Source organism: Zootoca vivipara, chromosome 1, assembly GCF_965207765.1.
Source record: "Zootoca vivipara chromosome 1, rZooViv2.hap1.1, whole genome shotgun sequence".
In the NCBI taxonomy this organism is placed as follows: Eukaryota; Metazoa; Chordata; class Lepidosauria; order Squamata; family Lacertidae; genus Zootoca; species Zootoca vivipara.
Genome location: NC_142582.1, coordinates 121,715,314 through 121,738,264, shown reverse-complemented (window position 1 = coordinate 121,738,264; position 22,951 = coordinate 121,715,314). Strand labels below are relative to the sequence as shown.

The following is a 22,951-nucleotide window of genomic DNA, read 5'->3' as shown; positions in this document are numbered from 1 at the left end:
TCGCCAACGCCGGCGCCATCTTGAAACCAAAATCACATGACTAGATGCTGGGCTATACCATCTTATAGGGAGATTCAGGTTGTTTCCCCGCTCAAATCGTTGCATCACAAAAAGGATGAGCAACACAGTACGCTGATATGGTGTTGCCCACACTTGCCTTACTTTAGCCTACTGGCCGACAGCTTCCTTTCTTGATTGGCTCCTGATGCTCTTCCTGAAGGAGCCCCCGCCCACCCCAAACGCCCGCCTCTCGCAGTTTCTGATTGGTAAAACGTTCATCCTTTCAGCATCGATTATTCCGCAACTGCGTCTTGTTGCCTTCTTTGGTAAAGAACACCTGTTGGTGCTACGGGCCTACTCCAGCAGCGATACTTTTGCTTTGCTTTTGACGTGTGCGTGGGCAGCCTAGCACTGTCAGGTCTCCCACCATGCTTTGCGCCGCTGGCATCACCATCACTGCCCACCATGCTCCAGGGCGTGAACGCTCAAGGCAGGGAGGATGGCGAAGGTGGCGGCGGCGCAAGGCAGGGGCCAAGAAAAGATGCTGGAACTGGGTTCCGGCACGTTCCGCCAGAAGAAGAAAAAAAGCACTGTGTACCAGACATGGCAGTTTCAGCAGGTCTCTGAATCATCTGCCACTGGAGAACACAGGAGTGTGCTCCTAAAAGAAGAAGACTCCTGCTGGATCAGGCCAAGGTCCCATCTAGCTCAGACTCCTGTCCTCACAGGGACCAACCTGCAAGGAACAGCATTCTCCCCAACAACCTACCCTAAAAACTGATATTCAGTGACAAATGCCACCTTTGAATTGGCGGAAGTACACAACTGTCTTAGCTAGTGGCCACTTAAAACCTTATCATCCATGAAATTAATCTAGTCCTCCATTAAAGCAATCAAAGTCTGTGGCCTTCACTACATACTTCGGGAGTTCCACCATTCAACTATGTCCTGTTTGTTGCCTTCCCAAGTCTTCTGGCTGGTCACTGTGGGAAACAGTATGTATTAGTACAGGGGTCAGCAAACGAATTCCTATGCCCCACAAATAACCCAGAGATGCATTTTAAATAATAATAATAATAATAATTTATTATTTATACCCCGCCCATCTGGCCGGGTTCCCCCAGCCACTCTGGGCGGCTTCCAACAAAACAGAAATTCTAAAATACAGAAATCCATCAAACATTAAAATACAGAAATCCATTAAACATTAAAAGCTTCCCTAAACAGGGCTGCCTTGAGATGCCTTCTAAAGGTCTGGTAATTGTTGTTCTCTTTGACCTTTAGTGGGAGGGCATTCCACAAGGGTGGGTGCCACTACCGAGAAGGCCCTCTGCCTGATTCCCTGTAACACTGTAATAAAAGGACACATTCTACTCATGTAAAAACACGCTGATTCCTGGACCGTCCGCGGGCTTGATAGGGGAAGCCGATTGGGCTGCATCTGCCTACCCCTGCTTTAGTGTGATCCAGCAGAGCTGGTATTATCTTAATAATAATAATAATAATAATACAATAAATAATAATAACAATAATAATACAATAATAAAAGTGTTTTCAGCTGTAAATAGCAGTGACATTCACAGGGGCTGTGGCCTTTCCTTTAGTAAACAAGGTGGCATTCAAAACTAGAAGACGCTTGAATTCAGCTACTGAAATAGGTTGATTTGGGAAAGGAAGGGGGGGAATGGAAAACTCATTAATTCAAAAACCTTAATGCGCCACTGCATTAACTAGCGTGACGCGTACCTTTTCAGAATTTCAAAGCTTCGGGCTTAACAGTTATAAATATTGAAGACTATGTAGAACCGCAGAATAAAATCTAAATTCTTAACCCAAAAGGGGGGGGGAGGTGTTTCAGTGCTAACTACACAGGCCTTGCATTCAACCTGCTCCGCCACTTCTTCTAGGCCCAGAATGACTTTCCGTATTCCCTGATCTCACAGCCATCTTATTTTACAAAATTCTGACCTTAGTTTATCTGTTGAGTCTTGCCTACCATTCTCATTTTTTCCTTGGAAAGGACCACAGCATCATTTAAGTGAAGGTTTGTTTTGAGTAGGGAGGGGGAAGAGATAAATTGATCACAACTCAGGTGCAAACCAGTGGCTTTGCTTCTGAACGTGAAAAATATATAGAAAGAGTACCCCTTGGCAGTTAAAGAGTTCTCTTGAAGGGCAAGCTCACATTTGTACATTATAAAGTCTGTAACCCACCCCCCCCCCCACAAATGAGATGGCCATCAACTTAACCTTGTCAGTCAGCTGTCATGTCCACGCTTTCAGCTGGATGCCCAAAGCAGCTCCAGCACATAGCTAAGACACGTCAATCATAAGCCCTAAATATGACTACTAGGGGTCAGTCTGACATAGGAATTGTACTAAAGAGTTTTAATGTTTCCACTAATAATTAGTCCAGTGAGTTTTAAAATTCGCAGGCACGGACCACCAGTGGTTTAGATCGCACCTAGAAAGACCACAGAAGAAACTGCTGATGATTTCTCTTGAGTAAAAAATGCTGGTGTCTGTAAAATAAAAACTTCACGACTTCACCCCTCTGATGCAGTTGTACGCAACACCAGACGATCACGCCATCACGATCACAAATAGTCACAAAAGCCCGATAAACAGGACACCGGGAAACACCCTTATTAACAATGCAATCTGTTGGGTTTGCGTTCTTATGCCTTTTGTGTTTTTATCTGCTTTGCTCCTGTTTCGAGCCACCCTGAGCTCTACAAATCAAGGGTGCTATACAAATTTAATACAGGCAGCTCCCAATTTACACCGGGGTTATTTTCCAAGGCATCGCGTGTTTAAGTGGAATTGCGTATATTCGAAACACCATTGAAAAAGCCCGCAAACACCCAGTTCCACCCACCCACCCACTTTTTGTGATGTTTCGGGTACGGAGCGATGCCCGTGTGCACGGTCACAACACGTATCAGACGCACCTAAAACGGTCGCTGCCTATAAATAAATAAATTGAAATGTGCCCGCTGGCCTGAGGAGGAACAAAAGCCGGCAACCACTGCAGGCCTTGTTTTAGGCCAGTGGTGGCCAAACTTGGCCCTCCAGCTGTTTTGGGACTACAATTCCCATCATCCGTGACCACTGGTCCTGTTAGCTAGGGATGATGGGAGTTGTAGTCCCAAAACAGCTGGAGGGCCAAATTTGGCCATCTCTGTTTAGGCAGCCAAAGTCTGACTCAGCAGCCTGCTCCTTTCAGCAAGGAAATAAAGAACTGTCTGACGTTTAGACGACATCTGAATGCAGCCGTGCAAAGGGAGATCTTCAATGTTAGATGTTTTATTGTGTTTTTACTATTCCGTTGGGAGGCGCCCAGAGAGGCCGGGGCAATTCAGTCAGATCCGTGGCATATAAATAATAATAAATAATAATAATAATAATAATAATAATAATAATATCAATTGATGCTGCCAACTGAATATGGGAACTTTTGAATACTATTATTTAATGGTTGCTTTTATATCCCATTTCTCCTCCAAAGAGCTCAAGGTGGCAAATGTGGTTCTTCCCCCTCTTCCTCCCTCATATAATTCCCACACAACAACCCAGTGAGGTAGGTTAGCCTGAGAGGCAGTGACTGGCCCAAGGTCACCCTGTCAGCTTCACTGCTGAATGCAGATTCGAACCCCAGCCTCCCAGATCCTAGTCCAACGCTCTAACCACTACACCACATTGGCTTTCTAGGCATAGATTCTACCACCAAGTGATGGTGCCCCCGCAACTATAATGAATACTAATTAAAAGCCTCCATCTAGTACAGTTAATATAGCACATATGTCTTTAAAAATCAACAAAGATAGAGAGGAAGCCTTATGTAAGTAAGGAGGCCAGCTCTACTTACTACTACAGATTTTTTAAAAAAGAAATATTAAGTTAATACTTCAGGCCATGAGTCATTTGCCAGCTGAGATCAAACAGAGCTGTTTTCTTCATAACGTGCTACAAGAGAGCATCACTTTATCTGAAACAAGGGAGGGACACCGAAATCATAGCAGGTTTAAATCTGCCTGCTCCCCAGATTTCAGAACTTTTTGTCTGTTCGTGTCAGGAACAAGTAGCACAAGCAAACTTAGCAAAAGTTGTATCGAAACACATTTGGAGGCGGCAGAGTATTGTTGCACAGCAGAGAGTCACTTTCAGTAATGTCCTCCTGGTTATGACCGCATGGCAACAGGGCCATTACAAAAAGAGATTACAGCTATTTCACCCGCCCCACCCCGCAAAAAAAGGTGCTAAATCACCCAAAAGCCAGCATGGTATGACAGGATCAATTTTGGGAATGTAAGCCCCTTGAATTCGCACAACTATATTATTTCATTATTAGTTAGCACATTCTTAAATAATCTCCCCACCAACAAAAATACATAGGGGTGTGTGGAGAAGAGAATCCAGTTTTTCCATGGAAGCATTAGCACTTATGCCAACACAGCAGGCCTGTCAAACTAAATTCCTACCTGAGCTTTGCTTTCCTGCATCCAGCCATGGGTGGGGGGGAGGAATGCCAGACATTTACAATTTCTACCCACACCATAGACATTTTAAGCAAGCCTAATATCTCCAGCAGATTGCTCACTGAACATACACGTTAAAAGAATTTACTCGGTCCTTTTGCAGAAAAATCGCATTCTCCAAGGGAATGTGTAACAGGGTGGGTTTTTGTTTTTTAAAAAATTTCTAGTTGCAGTACGGGGTTTTTTTTCTTTACAAAAATTAAAATTAAAACAGAGTGCAGGGACCCGGCAACTCCGCTGGAGAAAAGGTGGCAGGGAACATTTTAATTCCCTCTGAAATTTTGCAAAGGCAGCTGTGCCATTGCAAGTCCAGTCTCTTCTTCGTTTGTGTGTGTGTGTGTGTGTTTTTTTGTACTGCCCCAAACACAATGCAATGTGAAAGCCTCCCTATTGAGGATGATTAATACTGACACCTGAATTTTTCCAACATATAAGTAACATCGGCATTAATAACAGCCACACACGTCACCCTTTATATTGCATGACATCCAGGCCAGATCTGCATGGCCGTTCTACCACACGACGCAGTTCAATGCAACACAACGGAGGGGGAAGGGGACCGGCTGGGAGAGACCAACACTTATAAAAAGAGAATATTGTCACTGAAAATTACAGCAGCAGGAGGGAAAAACAGAACAGACTTGTATTCTACACTTTCTGTTCAGGTTTATGGTAGGAAATGCAATAAAGGGTTTGGCAAAACGGCCGTTTTAAGACTTTTTGCACGAACAACACACATAATGAATCTGAAAGGGGGTATTTCTCCCCTCCCCAATCAGCCAGTCAGCAGACTAAGGAAGAAGTCATATTCACATAATGGAGGAGAAAAGTCTGCAGTAAGAACCTGGGTCTTAAAAGAGCCGGGGATCTAGGTTTCTTGGAGGGGGCCATCGTTCAATAGTTAAGATCATGTTTGGGATGCAGAAGGCTCACAGGTTTCCGGGCATCCCCTTTTGAACAAAACAGGTAAGCCAAGGATAAGAAAGCTCTCTCTGCTTGAGATCTGGAAGGCCACTACTGCCAGGCAGAGAAGACAACACTGAGATAGGTGCACACACACTAAAGACTGCCTTATCCTAGGACAGGCTACATGCATTTACTTCCAAATCCTAGCTAGGATTTTTATTTTTCAAAACCAAGTTTCTCGTGGCTTATTGGAGGTGCTAGCAAAGCAAGCTGCTTCTTTAAATACCTTCATCATGTTAAAAAAAAAACCCCACAAAACCGTTAACAGCTGCGGACTATAAATAAGAACTACGCAAATACTAAGAGATTAATTTAATCAGAGGGAAGTATAGACTAGGAATCTCTCTGTGTGCAAGTAGCCCTCAACTGGCACAAATCCAGTTGAGATGAGCTATCGCAAGGCTTTATATGTGTGCATTAACTGTGGATAGGTAAACGGGAGGGGACAAAGGGGGGGGGAGAGAATCCAGCATCAAAATGGCCTGAAAGTTTAGTTCGACCACGAAAGCAACGTGGTTATTTTTAGAGCACTACAGGCATAGAAACAGAGCGCCAAACTGTGACCTACAGCTATGCACATCCAAGCATCGCATCATCCGACCGACAAGTCTTAACTTTAGCTAGAAGCACATCTGGCATGACTTCAGACCGTCGTTGTTCATCCGGCTACCGACAATAACTTTGGATGCATATCACAGCAGTAACGAGCTTCTGAAATCCTCGTCCTTGCCTTTATTTTTTAAAAACAAAACAAAAGCCCAAATAACAGGTCAACTCCTGCTCAAGACAAAACTGTCTAAAAGGCAGAAGCCCTGAATGGACTTTGGGAGAATTTTGGAAGGATCCACGTCCAAGTGCACAGGCTCTCTCTCTCCTGTAAGAAGCAGCAAATTTAGCAACCCGCAGAAGCTGGAAAAAGGATGCAAAAAGATACATGTGCCATCTCCAGTGCTCTTTTCTCAAGTGGGTAGAGTGAGGAATGCTTGTCTGCTTTTTTACAGAATGTGCAACTGCCGGTAAAGGGGAACGATGCTGGAATAAAACAGCCGTCACGTCGAGCAAAACTCATACACGGCCACATCGGGGAAAAGATACGCCTTTCAATAAGTACAGTAAGTAGGTGAGTCATTTCACTCAAAACTTTCAAAATGAAAATTAAAAAGCACAGTAGTTGTGTTGACTTTAGAAATTGTATTGACTAAAAACGAAACAAACAAGGGTATTTAGAAGCCTCAGAAACGACCAATGTCATGCATGGGAAGGGTACAGTAGTGATCTGGACTTCCAGATTTCTAACAGTTTAGTAAACTGTAGGCATCCAGATGTGTGTATGTATTCATGTTATGTACATGCATATCTTAATAACTGGGACCGTTAAATTCAGTGGAAAAACTTTTCTATCTCTGTGTTTTAAAAGATCACATTTGTGAAGTTTTTGGGGCTTTGATTAGTTACCTCTTCATGTAGTACAAAAAGCTTACACGTTAAGACACAGAGAGAGCAGAATCTGACCCGATCCAAACATGTTTGAGTCCAATTGGTTTTAAAGGGGGGGGCAAGCTTATATGTCCAGATTGTTACCAAATAGTGTGATCCTAAAGATGTCTACTCAGGTACAAGGCCCACAGAGTTCAAAGGGCCTTGCTGCCAGGTAAAGTGTGTATAGGATTGCTGCCTCCATGTGTCAGACTGTGTGGTGATTTACGAATGTTGTAACTGCACTGAACAAACCTGAAGAACCTTTTCTCTCATCTTTTTAAATCAGCTGCCAAAATGCCATTCTTTGGCTGGATGAAATGGCCAAAAAACTATTCCTATAAGACCGGACAGTACCCTGGCTCAGAAGTTGTGACCAAGACCCTCCTGAGGGAACTGAAATGGCACCTCAAGGAACGCGAGCGCCTGATACAGGAGATAGAAAATGAACAAAAAGTTCAGAAAACTAGTGTGGATTACAACTGGCTGAAGAGCCAGCAAAGTCCTCAGATAACTATCCCAGCTACTGAACAAAGGCAGCTCGAAGTCCTTTGCTCCCAAATCCAACCGTGCCAAACTGGAATCATTCTCAGCAGGTAACACCGTTTTTATTGACCAAGCATCACATAAACGTCTGCAAAAAAATCAAGTCCTATAAAAGACTTTTCCTTGCAGTTTCATCTTAATGCTTCTGGAAAGTAAAACCCAGGTAGATAGTCCTCAGTGTGGTTACATGGTTCATTGCAAGTATGCTCTGGACTCTAGCCTTAGCTTATTCCAAAGTCCCTCCAAGTTCAATGGATCACCTCAAGCTAAGTGTGCATAGGAGTGATTTTGACAAATTTAATTGTACAAGTTAAATGCAGGTTGGTGTAACTTTCAAGGTTTATCCGTTCCCTGAATGTGATGAACAAAAAGTCAATGCTAAAGCCTTCTAGAAACAAAACTTTAGTTTTGCTACGCAAATTCAATGCCTATTAAAAGGTCTTTATTATTTAAAAATCAGGTGCATGCACTATTTTTGCTAGACACGATATGTATCGGCATATAAATGAACTACCCTTTCCCCCAGTGTGTATAGCTTAAAATTTGCTTGCTATCATTGTGGTTTGTGAAACTAGTGACTCGCGATCCAAATTCATACACTACATGCTGGTAAAGCTAACATGTTCTACTCACAAAAGCAGCCTATTAAAATCTCTCCATTAAAACATTCCTAATTCTATACATGCAATTTTTCACCCACAGGCAATGTACAGGGATTAAAAAAAAAATCAGAACAACCCTATGCTCTCTTTTTGAGCCCAGTAAAAGACTGGAGGGCAACGTCAGTTCGAATCAACTTGCTCAGACAGCTTAATATGGGAAGGGGGAGCAGAATAGTTTCCACTGTTGTATGACATCAAGATGTATTACAAGCGCCATTCTCCCCTGTTTCTTGATGGTTTCTTTAGAAAGCAACCACAAAAATGACACAACATCTTTCTCCGCTGCCACAAAAAACAAAAAAGATAGAAGCAATAGGAACATACCAGCAAATTCAGGTTGCTCCTGAATAGTTGATTGGGAGGTATCAGGCAACAAAACCACTTCCCCAAAACATCAGACTTTTGCAATAAGTGATGGGGGAAATCTACTGGAAATTCCCTTCCATGCAATACCCAGCAAAGGAATCAGAATGAATGCTCAATTTAGAAAAGAAAAAAAAATTGTCTGGAAGCAACCTTAGATTTCAGTTTTTGGGTTTTTTCCCCCCTTTTCTTTCTAGATTCCGTGAGGTTCTGGCAGAAAATGACGTTTTACCTTGGGAAATTGTGTACATATTCAAGCAAGTTTTAAAAGAGTTCCTAACCAATCTGGAGAGAGAGGCTCAACAGGAGCAGCTGGCCGACGTTTGGAATACAAATTGCTCCATGCACTTTGCAGCACCTGGCGACAACTCAGGCAAAACAGACAAAGAGGAGATCCCGACTGTATCTAGTTACGTTGACAAGAACACACAGGGCATGTTTCCAACTTTCTCCCACAGAATTTGGAATCTTCCCTATTACTACCCATCAAGTTAAGTTTCCCCCTCCTCCCAAGGTTGCCTCCGATGTCCCTCCATTACCAGCTTTCAGCAAGATTCAACAACTCTGAAGAAATCACAAAATTTTACACCACTCCAGCCCCATGGCTGCAAATTCAGAATGTTAAACCTGTGACAACTTGCATATAATTTACAGTCCTTAGGATAATTAGAATGCCAGCCTCTTTCTACTGTTTTGCTAGCTAACCATGTTGTGTAAAAGAACCTTCCTAACCCAAGGTGTACTGTAGAGTAGACCTTTTTAATGAGATGTCCGAAGTACCATAATGTTCCTATAAGCATGTACGGTAGCAAACTTCAGTTTGCAATATTTTAAAAATGAAATCACTATATAAATAATAAAGTATTATGTTAGAGAACAACAACGACCATACTTTTAGAAGACATCTGAAGGCAGCCCTGTTTAGGGATGCTTTTAATGTTTGATGGACTACTGTATTTTAATATTTTGTTGGAAGCCGCCCAGAGGGGCTGGGGAAACCCAGCCAGATGGGCGGGGTATAAATAATTATTTATATTATTATTATTATTATTATTATTATGAAAAGCAATAGCAATGGGAGAAGGGGAGATTGTTTTGTGGCCGGCAGTCATGCAATCCTTCCCAAAGTAAGTCATTTACTCTCTGGAATGAAAACTCAACAGTAAAAAAAGGGAAAAAATTAAACAGCCTTTCCTGCACTCTTATTTATAATGTTGGGTCTTCAGCAGATAGGAAGCACTCTGGTCTAAGGCAAATCACAAAAACAATGGACACCACTATCTGCTTTTTCAAGGAGAGAGGGAGGGAAAGAAAAAACCAAGGACAGCACTCATTTACTACTGTTAATAGTTGTGAAAGAAAAGGGGGGGCAGGTATCTGATCCAAAGGAGCTTAAGCATTAACTAGGGCTACAAACCCCCCAAAACGGACACCAGCTAGCAATTTTTTTTAAAAAAAATGCAACTGGTTCTTTGAACACATTTGATGTGGAGTTTGAAGTGTTTCTCTACTTGAAATTTTAATAAATAAATACAATCCCTGCATGCTTCATCCATGGTCGTAATACTTATTTTTCTGTGGTTTAAACAGGCTTACATTACCTTACAGGATTGTATTTTCTAATACAGAGTTAATAGATAATTTTTAAAAAAGATTCCCTATACAGGAAAATTCCTGGTTAGATATAAAAACAAACCAACTTGGGATACATATATATAAACACTTCAATATATGCTTTCCCCCTCAAGCATTAGTTGTTGGGGGGGCGTGCAGAACGGCTGCCCCCCCCCCGCCGCCCAATAGCTTGAAATTGACATGTGGGAACTGTGGCCACAACTGACATAAGTAGAGCAGAAAATCAATGAAAATAGTTGCCAGAATTGACTTTTCCGCAAACATATCCAAGCTAAATTTAACTCCCACCATTACGGAACAGCAACTAACATGCTTGCAGTTTTAGGGTTATGCCACCAGATAGCAAAAGCAGAGACAAGAGGCAAAAGCTGCAATTCTAACCCCACTTCACCTGAAAACAAGTCCCACTGAATTCAATAGAACTTTTAAGTAGAAACGGGACTTTAGTTTTCTATTGCACACACACACATTTCTTTTGCCCTAATGCCTAGGATAAAAAAAAACTGTGCAGGTGTTCAAGGCTGCATTTTGAATCCAACACACTCCTAGCATGAGGGGAAAAAACTGCTGTTCATGCAATGAAGCTGATCTGTGAATTCCATCGCTTCCCCCTTTGCAGCACGATCTTGATTTTCTGCCTTTTATGCACCTATCATTTTTATTTAAATAAAGCCCTCCCAAAGAAAGGAAGCTTTATTCCCCAAAATTTATCTTTCAGCCACCCCCCCCCTACAAAAAAAAACCCTGCAACAACCAATGGTTCTACAGCAGAATATGCAGAGACCTCCCCACACAGAGGAGCATGTGCAGCCTGCATTTATGGTGTTGGGAAGGCCAGGGGAATCGATGGCCCTGTGGATGGTATCGGACTACAAATCACTTCAGCGCCTGTCATCACTGCCAGTGGTCAGAGATATTAGGACCTAGTCCAATACTGTAACCACTACACCCAACTGACTCCAACCTGTTGACTGAATGGAGGGTGGGGAGAGAATCTCTCTCGGCTGCTATCGTACTGTTAATCCTTGGAAGAGAAGAATGTAAGCAATGCCCTGCTGAATCAGGCAAAAGGCCCAACGAACCCCACCTTGGGCGAAACCCTGCATTTCAGGGGGTTGAACAAGATGACCCATGTGGTCCCTTCCAACACTACAGTTCTATGATCCTATTCTCACAGTGGCCAGCCAGAAGATGCTTGCCTGTGGGGAAACCCAAAAACATATACAGTAGGTATATCATTTTCCCTTCCCACTCCCGCACGCGTCTCTAAGTATTTTTTACCCCTCTCTTGTAATTTCTTCTCCCTTTCTCCTTTCACACTCAGCCTGTACCTTATTCCCTGCCCCCAAAACTCCCATTTATTCCATCCTCCCTCCTCCATGATCCCATTACATTTCTGCTATATCCCCTTCCTTTTGGTTTCCAGTCTATTATTGTTATTATTAATAAATATTAAACCTTTTCTCTCACATTCTAATTTCCTTCACTTCCTCCTCGAGCTATTTCCCCACTTAGGAGACCTTCCTTCCTTCCTTCTGCCCCTGAACATCTTGACTCTGAAGGCAAGTTGTTGGTGGTGCTGCCATCCAAAAAAGCTATGACATACCGTAATTAAGGGTCTGGGCAGGCAAGAGCGAAGGAACTGAAGAGCCTGTGGCGCTGAGGCCTCCCTGTAAGTGGCCCAAGGCCCATCGTTTGAGTAACACGGTTCTAGATTTTGCACAGATATGCAGCCATTCTGATTACTGCAAAGCCGTGCCTGTCCAGTCCTGTCCCAAAGAACTCATCCCTCCCGCAGAGGAGTCAACCATCAATACATAAAGGCAAAGCGGCTTTATAAATCAGTCCTGTGACTTTTGAGAGAGAGCACACACCTTGTCAGGTTTTACTTGACCAAGAGATACCCTACCCGCTGATATTTTTAAATGTATGCCGATTAAAGATTCCCGACTTTGAAGTTTTGAATTGTAATTCTAATTTATACAGCTTAGATTTTAATTTTATTGACTCCCATGTTGTTGCTGCTGTTTTTAGATTATTGTAGGTTAGCTTTTGCTTTCATTTCAAAAACTGCCTGCAGGGCCAAAGTGGGCAAGTGAAGTGTTGGTCACCTGGTGGTAACATGATTAGCTTGGCTATCAAACAATCTACCAAATCAGTACCTAAGAGATCATATCAAAAACTCATCTAGTCCAGCATCCTTTCTCACAGGGGCCAAAGAGATGCCTTCAAGAAGTTCACAAACAGTAGTTAACACATTAGCCATGTTACCAGGTAGCATGGGCATAGTGGGAGTGGGTGGGGCAGCTCCCCCCCCCATCAATAAAAAAATAATAATACATAGCCAACTGAGGTTCTGCCCCGCCTCCCCCCCAACAAAAGGCCTGGCTATGCCCATGCCAGGTAGTCAGCCTCAACCACCTGCTTTTCCCGGTGACTGAGGTGGGGGTCATGCCCCTAAAATACTCCCCCTTTCCCCCTTCTATTTCTAATGAAACACGTAACATACACTCTGGGGCCTCAAATGTCTTTTTATAGTATTCCTAAGAGGCTATTTCTCTTGGACAGTGGGCTTCACTTGCTTTCCTCCAGTCTCCTGGAGCTACAAACACCTGCCTGCGATAAGGAATAAATAATCTTAACAACAAAAGCAGCAATCTCCCCCCACACACACACACCTACCTGGGAGTAAGGCCCCTGTGAACTCCACGGCACTTACTTCTTGAGTAAGCACATACAGGATTGTGGTCCAGCCTATTTATCATTACAAAGCAGTCCTGAAGAGACCACTTCATCAGCTGCCTGGAATGTTTTGTTGGAAAAAAACAGATTTTTTTCCTTTGGACAAATTAAATAATCTATGGCTTTTTAACCTGTGTGTGTGTGTGTGTGGGTATTTTTACTATGTTACACATTTTTGTGTCTTTATACAGTATTGTAAACTGCCCTGTGGTACGGTAAGTTATAAAAATAGTGCAGGTTAGCCTGCCAACTCTTCTAAGGGATTAATGTACTCCAATAATTACTATTTATTAAATTTGTATGCCGCCCTTCATCAAAAATCCTCAGGGCAGTTCACAGCCTAAAAAACACAGAATAAAACCACAAAGACTAAAAAACAAACCAGTAACACACACACACACACACACACACACACACACATATATATATATCCCTGGGCTCCTTTGGATAAAGTTATTCAGCTTTTGGAAGGGTCATATTAATAAAGCTAATAAATAACAGTAAATTAGATTAAGGTCTGGTTAACTACAATAACAAGCTCCCCCCCCTCTTTTTGTAATGTACTCAATACTATTATTATTTTTGTTCCTTTTTGTTTTCTACATGGGTACTGTTTCTTGTGTCTTATCTTACTCTGTGCACGTGTCGTTTGGTGCTTTTTTCATTTCTCTGTAAAGCATACAAAATAAAATAGAAATAAACAACGGTGAGCAGCAACCTGTCCCGCAGAAATACATACGCATTGGCAGAAGGGGCCTGCTCTTTCGCAGGCCCCCCCGGGCTGTGGGCCGGTCCACCAGCCTGGGGCTGGCCCCCCAAGAACTCTACTCCGCTGACGGCCTTGCCAATGGTGAACCAGTCGCTGATCTGCTCCAAGGTGAGCTTTCGCAACATCTCTGCCCCCTGCCCAAGCCAGGACACCAGCGCCCACGTCGCCACGCAGCGCCCCCTAAGAACCCAGGTTAATTGCTAGGCGCCGCCCCCAGCCACGTGCCCAACACTCCGCAGGCAGAATTCTGCGACTCCTCTTTAATGGGCGGGGCTTCCGATACAGCGCTCTCCTACGCAGATTTACTCAGAAGTAACTGCTGCCGCGTTCAAACGGGGCTTGCTCCCGTCTTAGGCGCGCGCGCACGCACGCGCGTGCGTACAGACTGCACAAGCCGGTTTGAATCCGAAGTTCCCAACTTAAACTCAGGCGCGTTTAGGCCTGCAAGCAACATTGCAGTACAATCTTCTTCATAGCTGCCAAGTTTTCCCTTTTCTCGCGAGGAAGCCTATTCAGCATAAGGGAAAATCCCTTAAAATAAGGGATAACTTGGCAGCTATGTCTTCTTTCCGCACCTTGACTCGAATGTAAGCCTTGCAGTGTGAAATGGGATGTGTGTATATTAGAGAGAGAAAGACCTACATCATTTACTTACGCTTGCTTGAAACCATCCGATGAATTTTCGTGGTTTTGCTACCGGGCCGGCCGCTCTTTCCTCCCTAAATTGGAAAAACTGCTGCAAAGAGCTAAGGTTGTGTTTGTTGGACTACAACTCCCATCAATGCCTAGCTAGCAGGAGCAGTGGTCAGGGATGATGGGAATTGTAGTCCAACAACTTCGGGGGGGGGGGCGCAAGGTTGATGAGAAAGGCTGACAGATAAAACCCACAATAAAGTACATGGTTTATCTAAAACCTATACTTCTGTGGTCGATCGCGCAAAATGCAGTTATCTCGCCGCTTTTCTCCCACCCACCGGGGGTTTACTTCTGAGTAAACGTGCCTAGAGGACGGGGTCAGCTCGCTTTTACTCTCTTCTTTCGCAATTCTAAATAAAAATGTAATCTACCTTATGCAGGCAGACTAGTCTTTTGGGGGATGGGGGTTGCCGCACACAGCAATGCAGCGGCGACCACTTTGCACTCTTGCACGCACAGCTGATCTCGAATTATCAGTTTCATTCAGTTTCAATCTGATCATCCGAGAGGAGACGATTTGCATTCTATCAGGTTGCTTGGGCTGCACGGAGGAGTTTCTACCCAAATATTTGTATTTATATTGTTTATTTTTTTGCTGCTGCGCCAGTATGGATGGATATATTATTATTATTAAATTTCTATACTGCCCTTCTTCCAAAGATCACAGGACGGTTTACATTGTACAATATAAAAACACAAAAGTGCATACCATAATAAGCCACTCTGCTGGAGGGAAAACATGCACTTCGTACGCACTTTTTTAGTTACAATGAGGTTAGCAATTGTTCTACGGCAGGCAGGCGGCAGTCCAGTTTAGCTCACAAACAGCGCCATGCTGTGCAATGTGGTACAGCGGTTACACAGCATCGGACTACAGATGAGGAAGACCCACCCAGGTTCAAGGACACCCCCCCCAAAAAAAAACACACATCAGCAATGATGCGCAGCAAAATAATTACTGAGCAGCTGCAAGAGTAGAATTTCAGCAGCTGTGCCTGTTTACAGTACACGTGTCAAGCTCACTGGATCACGTGGGGCCATACACTGCCTCTCAGCCTAACCTACCTCGCAAGGTTGGTGTGAGGGATTAAAATTAAAACTACGTGCGCCACCTTGAGCTCCTTGGAGAACCTGCCACACCGGTAACCTATGCTGCTTTTGCTATTGGGAGGAGACAAGCGCTTGCAGTGAAAAATAAAAAATGACAGGCTGGGCAAGCAGGTTTAGGACTCTTAAATTAAGAAGCATGTGGATCGCACGTCGAACTGCCCCAGTCCATGCAACCCTATTCCGAGGGAAGTTTTGCTGAATTCAGTGGGACTTATTTTATTCCCATATTGCACAGTGATGTCTCCAAAGATGCGGATCTTAATGGTTCAAACAGATGCGGCGTTGTTGTTTTAAAGAGGTTTTATTGCAGCCCGATCCTATGCATTAAAAGAAGAAAAATCCCGCTTAATTTAATAGGCTTCATCCTCACCCCGAGTAAGATTGCAGTCTTACTTGGGAGCAAGCAAGCCCCATTGGACTTAGTTCCCAGTAACCATACACATGGATCTGGCTCTTAATTTGAAAGCGAACACGATTTGAGACCATTCGAGCTGAATCCTGAGCGACCGGAGAAAGCTCGAGCGGCGAAGGAATTAATTCCTATCCTAGGAACTCTTGTCCAGGCGATTGTTTTTTTAATGCTGCTCCTAGTCTTGCTCAGTGCAATGGGCTCTGCTCGCATATCCGGCTCGCGTAAAAACGCAGCTTTTCATATCTGGAAGCAGTACAGTAGATTGAAATCGGTGGGACTGGAGCGGCAGCTTCAAAGCAAAACTTTCTGAAATCGTGTTTTTTATTTATGATTGTAAATTTGCCTTGCGCAACCGCTTCGAGGTTTTTCCCCCTACAGTCAAGCGACATAATATAATAAAATAAAATAGAAAATATGATATAATATAATATGATAATAAAATAAAAGCTTGGGCCACGCGAATCATCCTATTATAATGTGCTGTCCACCACCGGGTAGGGCAGGCGAAAGCGGCGGCTGTCGTGCGAGCTCCTCCAGGGTAGGGGGCGCTGCGAGCGGAAGGAAGCGAGCGAAGAGGTGCTCTAGGCAGGCACTCGTTCTTCTCCCGGCAGGCCTTGTGACGATCGGCGGCGGCTGTGGCGGCAGCTTTGTGACCTTCGCCTTCGCCGTTCTCCTTTGTCGCGTCACAAGATTCGAGGTAGGCCCGGCCTTTTGCTCCGAGCTTTCGAAAGGCTCTGCCCTGTTCTCCCGGCGACGGCGGCGAGGGCCTTCATACCCGCGCCTTGGTGGTCGCCCGGGCGGCCTGCGGAAGGGCGGACGGGGTTGCCTTGGCTACGGGGGAGTGGAGGGAGAGAGAGAGAGAGACCGAGACTTAAACTCAGGAGCCAAGCCCAAGGGGGCAACCGCAGAAGCTGGCTTGGCGGGTGAGGCCGGTTTGAGAATCAATCCCGGAATCGTGGAGATGGGAGGGACCCCCGAGGGTCATCTAGTCCAGCCCCCGCTGCGGTGCAGGAATCGCAGCTGAATGATCCCTGACAGATGGCCATTCAACCCACTGTGTAAAAAAACAAAAAAATCCTATGAACGAGAGTCCACCTTCCATTGCTGAACAGCTCTTATAATTGTAGAGTTGGAAGGCACCCCCAACGGTCATCTAGCCCAACCCCCTTGCAAAGCAGGAAACTCAATCGGCCATGACAGATTAAAACCTCCAAGGAAGGAGAGGCCACCACCTCCTGAGGGAGTCTGAGCCACTGTGGGGCATTCTTCCTATGGGAGGTGGGCAACATAAGGCAAAGGCCTTGCTTCTTTTAGAGAGTGTGTGTGTGTTTTTATATATTCTCAACATTGGGTCCCCAGATGTTATTGAACTGCAGCTCCCATCATCCCTGGCCATGATGGCTTGGAATGATGGGAGTTGTAGTCCCAACATGTGAGACCCCGATATTGAAAAAAGCTGCCTAGCCCTAACGTGGTTTAGGCCCAAAGTATCTGAAAACCTCCTCCTCCCCACTCAGCTCAGAAGTCCTACGTCAAGGTCAGCTCAGCTACCATAAATGAAGTGGAGGGTGGGTCCTCCTACAGAGATGCCCAGGATTTCACTTTTCCTGCAGAGGCAGCATCAGCAATTTGCAGAGCAGGAAGAGATGGTAGAAGTTTTACCTGCTCTGTAGTTGTTCTGGCTGCCCAGAAGTTAGAAAGTCAACTCAGTGGGGCTTACTCTTATGATGGTGCATATAGGATTGCATCCATCAACAGTTGCCACCTATCTCATCTTTTGGTGCTCTGACCTCACAGAAGGGTGTCCAACAATGATCGTAGTGGGCAGTTCGTCCAGCACTCCTTCATTTGTGTGAGAGCTTTAAAGGTAAACAAAAGCAATTATGCCTAGAAATGGACTGGCAAAGAGCTTTCAATGAGAGATATTCCCGCTAAGCCAATTAACAACATGGCAGATTTATTTTGACATTTCAAGTGTGCATGATATCTACATATTAGACCATTTTCTTTATGTTGACTTTTCCTGTCTAAAAAGATGACACCTCAGAATATGTCAGATGAGCAAACAGCATTGAAGAGGCATTTGACAGCCGCAGAAATCCTGCATTATCATCTGTGGTCAAAATCATATGACCATGTTCACTGGCATAATCTGTTATTGAGAATCATTCCACATTTTGATTAAAGCTATCTCACACCTCTAAAAGTTGCAGTGACTGAACTCTTAAGAAAAGTTTTTAAGCCTGCCCTGTGGTGGTTGGGGCTACCCATAGCTGCCAAGTTTTCCCTTTTCTCGCGAGGAAGCCTATTCAGCATAAGGGAATTTCCCTTTAAAAAAAGGGAGAACTTGGCAGCTATGGGGCTACCCTGTGGTTGGGAAGTTGTAGTCCAAAACATCTAGAGAGCGCCAGGTTGGGGAAGGCTGCCATACACCTTGGAGTTAAAAAGACCATATTGAAAGTAACACATTACCAAAAAATGCAATTAAACCTTGATTGGAGTTGGGCATGTTGCTAAGCACTCTCTTGATTTTAAGTACAGTGTTACCCCGGGTTACAAACTTAATTAGTTCCGGAGGGCCGTTCTTAGCCCGAAACTGTTCTTAATCCAAGGTGCGCTTTTGCTAATGGGGCCTCCTGCTGCCGCCACGCCACCAGCACACGATTTCTGTTCTCATCCTGGGGCAAAGTTCCCAACCTGGAGCAACTACTTCCAGGTTAGGTAAAGGTAAAGGGAACCCTGACCGTTAGGTCCAGTCGCAAATGACTCTGGGGTTGTGGTGCTCATCTCGCTTTACTGGCCGAGGGAGCCGGCGTACAGCTCCCGGGTCATGGGGACAGCATGACTTAGCCGCTTCTGGCGAACCAGAGCAGCGCACGGAAATGCCGTTTACCTTCCCGCTGGAGTGGTACCTATTTGTCTACTTGCACTTTGACATGCTTTTGAACTGCTAGGTGGGCAGGAGCTGGGACCGAGCAATGGAAGCTAACCCCGTCACAAGGATTCGAACCACCGACCTTCTGATCGGCAAGCCCTAGACTCTGTGGTTTAGACCACAGCGCCACCCACGTCCTACTTCTGGGTTAGCAGAGTTTATAACCCGAAGCGTTTGTAACCCAAGGTACCACTGTACCTGTAATGAGACTTATGCCTGTAACTCAGGGATGGGGAACCTGTGCCCCTCCAGGTATTGTTGGAGCCTAACTCCCATTAGTCCTAGCCAGCATGACCAATGGTGAGGAATGGCAGGAGTTGGTAGCAACATATGGATGGCCACAGGCCACAGGTTCCCCACTCCCTTTTTTCAAAAACAACAACTATATCCTTAATGTTAGACATTTGCTAACTTCATAATACTACCATTCTGTTCAAACTTACAGATGTTTAAGAGTGCTTTGTCAAGATGGTGGGACCTGCAAAAGATTTACCACACTCAAGTTTACCAAGAACTATGGGTTGGTATCGTCTTAACCGGCATCGTCTATTACAAAATCTCCTATGGAGGTAAGTTTTGTGCCTTTCTCTTTCAAAGTTGCAATTATAGGTGTCTGCTAAAATTGGCTTGGGGAGGATATTATCCCAACAGAACTATAATGATAGTGAGCTACTGAATCAAAACATAAAATGGATTAGGTTTATGGTTATATGTAAACAATTTTATACAGCAGCAGCTTTCATTCATTTGAATGCAAAACAGCAAGCTACGACTTGTATAAACTATCATATTAATAGCAAAATTATCAGTATTCTGAGAGGTGTCATCCTTAACTAGGGCCTAACTTCAAATAAGAAATTCTATTCCAAAATTTGCAGTGAGATTTCTTTTTTTAAGCTTGATTTAATCAAAACAACTTCAATGAAAGGTGCCCATTCCATTTGGTCTGTGGTACACTGAGATGACGTGTGGTGCTGTGGTCTAAACCACAGAGCCTAGGGCTTGCCGATCAGAAGGTTGGTGGTTCAAATCCCCACAATGGGGTGAGCTCCTGTTGAGCCCACCTAACAGTTTGAAAGCACATCAAAGTGCAAGTAGATAAATGGGTACCGCTCCGGCGGGAAGGTAAATGGTGTTTCCATGCGCTGCTCTAGTTCGCCAGAAGCAGCTTAGTGATGCTGGCCACATGACCCGCAAGCTGTCTGCGGACAAATGCCTGCTCCCCCAGCCTATAGAGCAATATGAGCGCGCAACCCCAGAGTCATCTGCGACTGAAACTAACGGTCAGGGGTATCTTTCCCTTTTTACACTATGATAGGCCCAGGGTAAATCTTGGGTTCTTCTTGTAAAAGATTAACAGATTCCCACACTTCTGTCTTGTATTAATTTCATTATTTATTCAACTACATGTGCCATTACAAAATAGTTTGAATAGTCCCTTATTGTATGGTCCATATTTACCAATTTGCACAGCAGTATTTTCTTACTATCTCTTTCCAATAAGTTGTGTAAATGTTGTGCATCTCAATCCTATGCATGTTTACTGTGAAGAGTATCCCAAACACATGGATATTTATTCTCAGGCCACTGAATAGGACTTCAGCCTTAATAAAAACTTCAGGTGTAGAATTTTCCTCACTTAAGAATGATTAGAAACTGGTAAACTGGGTAGTCTTGAATTTTGATGTAGTAGTCATGTTTAAAACATGGCTTAAATTTGGCTTTTTCATTGTGCCTAAATTTGACAAGAACTGTTAATTAATAGTTTTCAAATTAATTTCTTCTTTTCCTTAGGTAAAAAAAAGTCACTGGAAGACAGTAAGAGTAAGTACTGACAGCTTTTCTTTTGTGAAAAGTTTAATTAGTCAAGACAGAGCTTGAAATAGCTCAAAAAGTTTGTAAAATAGTTCCCAATCATTGATGCTGAGGGTGTGCACAAAACCTTGAAAATGCTGCTGCCACTTCTGAAATGTTCTGAATAAGAATCATTTATAACCAACTACTGTATATTGCGGGACGCGAGTGGCGCTGTGGGTTAAACCACAGAGCCTAGGGCTTGCCGATCAGAAGGTTGGCAGTTCGAATCCCCGCGACGGGGTGAGCTCTCGTTGCTCGGTCTCAGCTCCTGCCAACCTAGCAGTTTGAAAGCACGTCAAAGTGCAAGTAGATAAATAGGTACCGCTCCAAGTGGGAAGGTAAATGGCATTTCCATGTGCTGCTCTGGTTCGCCAAAAGTGGCTTTGTCATGCTGGCCACATGACCTGGAAGCTGTACGCCGGCTCCCTCGGCCAATAACGCGAGATGAGTGCTGCAACCCCAAATTCGGTCACGACTGGACCTAATGGTCAGGGGTCCCTTTACCTTTACAGTACTGTATATTGCAGGCATTTGCCCATAATATTTTAAAACCAACCTACATACTGCTATATTTCATCATCCAGCCAGCTAGAACCTAATTGGTATTAAAATAAATAAATAGTCTGTGCCAGATCAACAAAACTGATGGCCCTTACTAACCTCAGGTATATCTGTGCTCTTGAGTGGTGCAGAGGGCAACAGCTTGTGCAACAGCTGCCCAACTGCTGTGGGCATCAGCAGTGTCTCCTTGCTAGAAGCCACTGAACTGAAGCGTCCCATTTCTTCTCTGAGAAGTGTTGCAACTGCTCTACTTAGTGTTTGCTTGTTGTCACTAGGATGGAGATTGCATCAGCACAGCAAAGGGGCTCTCAGACTAATATTAAAGACACTTGGTAGAATGTAAGCCTCCTTGTATGCAGTAGTCATGCATAGGATTGTGCTGCTGCCTACCTAGATTTTAGCGTACTGTGTGTTTTGATTTTTAAAAAAGTTGAACTTGTGTATCCTTTTACCAATACTGTATAGTCATTAAAAGTACTGGTTTCTCATAAACATAACTAGCAAAGGGGGGAAGTTGTTGGAGAAAACTCACTAACACATTTTCTAAAGGTCTTGCCAGGTTTCATATGTGTTCACACCAAGTTGATAGGGACGGTAGAATGTGTTCCACTAGTTGATCTGCAATATTTTTCGGTCCTTATAAAGTGGCTAAACATGGGCAGTGTAGAAGTTGAATGCAAATGGCTTCCTGATAACTACGCAACTGAGTTTGTTTGTGTGTGTTGTTTCAGAATCCTCTTCTGGCCACCATTAAATGTTCTTCAGTATGAAATTGAACCGCCATCCTGACCGTAGATGATGCAAGCTGCCACCATGGAAAATTAATTGTGTACAGCGTTAGCACAGTGGTACTCTGCCATGGACTGAATAAACGTGTTGCTGAATAAATGTGCTGTCTATTATTAGTGCAACTTGTATTACCTTAATCACGTGCCACTTCCAAACATGATCAAAATCTCTTATTATGTGTGACTTTTATTTATTTCTACTTATTATATGCTGCATTTCAACTCTGCAGTACAACACAATGGCAGATTAGGGCATTAGTATGTTGACACAACACATACCGTAATAATACACTTGGCATCTATTATATGGGTTTAAACCACAGCCTTCAGTCAGATTCCCAGGGTAGCTTACAGAATTTCAGAATATAAGAAGGCTGGCAGCCGACAAAAACACTTAAAAAGCAGAATCTGTAAAAATGGCATAAGAAACTGCCAGCCAAGAGAAAACAAATTAAATTAAAGGGTCTGAGAAAATAAAAGACTAATTGCTTGGTGCTGAAATGTCGTCAGTGTAGGTGCCAGGTAAATCTCACCGGGGAGAGCATTCCACAACTAGGGTTCCATTGCTTTTGCAATACCTCAGAAGATAGGGGAACCTGGAGAAAAGCCTCTGAATGTCTTAGGACGTGAGTGGAGAACCTGTTGCCCTCCTGCTGCTGTGGACTAGAACTGTCATCTGGCTGGAGCTGTTGGGAGTCTGACAGGTTCCCTACTACTAGTGTACAGAGTGGCAAGTGGTTTTTAAGGTATGCTGGTCCAAATCTGTACTATCCTAAATGTGAATTTGCCATTTGTTGAAATGGTTTCACACATTCTTCTGTTCCATTCGTTAGACTATTACTTTATACTCTTGATCAGAGGTCGGCAACGTAAGGCCCATGGGCCAGTTCCGGCCC

General features: G+C 43.9%; 3 protein-coding genes across 4 annotated transcripts in view; 2 read left to right on the top strand and 1 right to left on the bottom strand.

The window, feature by feature from the left end:
* TDRD9 (tudor domain containing 9) overlaps positions 1–14,010 on the bottom strand; it is an 80,895-nt gene extending 66,885 nt beyond the window's left edge. Inside the window, exon 1 of the mRNA XM_035105043.3 lies at positions 13,667–14,010. Coding sequence (XP_034960934.1) covers positions 13,667–13,821 — 155 coding nt within the window. The 5' untranslated portion in view covers positions 13,822–14,010. The remainder of the gene's footprint in view (positions 1–13,666) is intronic.
* Positions 7,269–9,183, top strand: RD3L (RD3 like). The gene is given in 2 exon segments (XM_035105074.3): positions 7,269–7,575; positions 8,748–9,183. Coding segments are annotated over 2 exon segments (735 nt in total). The 5' UTR covers positions 7,269–7,276.
* Positions 14,011–16,545: 2,535 nt separating the features above from the next.
* Positions 16,546–22,155, top strand: ATP5MJ (ATP synthase membrane subunit j). 2 transcript variants are annotated; one of them, XM_088655853.1, is made up of 4 exons: positions 16,546–16,611; positions 19,295–19,418; positions 20,644–20,673; positions 21,999–22,155. In XM_088655853.1, exons 2-4 carry the CDS (start codon positions 19,295–19,297, stop codon positions 22,019–22,021), a joined length of 177 nt encoding a protein of 58 aa, XP_088511979.1. In that variant the 5' UTR covers positions 16,546–16,611; the 3' UTR covers positions 22,022–22,155. The 2 variants fall into 2 exon arrangements, with proteins under 2 accessions (XP_088511979.1, XP_088511983.1); XM_088655857.1 differs by having other exon boundaries at positions 16,546–16,837.
* Positions 22,156–22,951: the final 796 nt, after the last annotated feature.

Bases quoted from the DNA above. Each gene is read 5' to 3' on its own strand.
- ATP5MJ (XM_088655853.1), top strand. From the start codon at position 19,295: ATGTTTAAGAGTGCTTTGTCAAGATGGTGGGACCTGCAAAAGATTTAC. The intron at 19,419-20,643 runs GTAAGTTTTGTG...TCTTTTCCTTAG, and splicing joins TTACAAAATCTCCTATGGAG to GTAAAAAAAAGTCACTGGAA. The intron at 20,674-21,998 runs GTAAGTACTGAC...GTGTTGTTTCAG, and splicing joins GTCACTGGAAGACAGTAAGA to AATCCTCTTCTGGCCACCAT.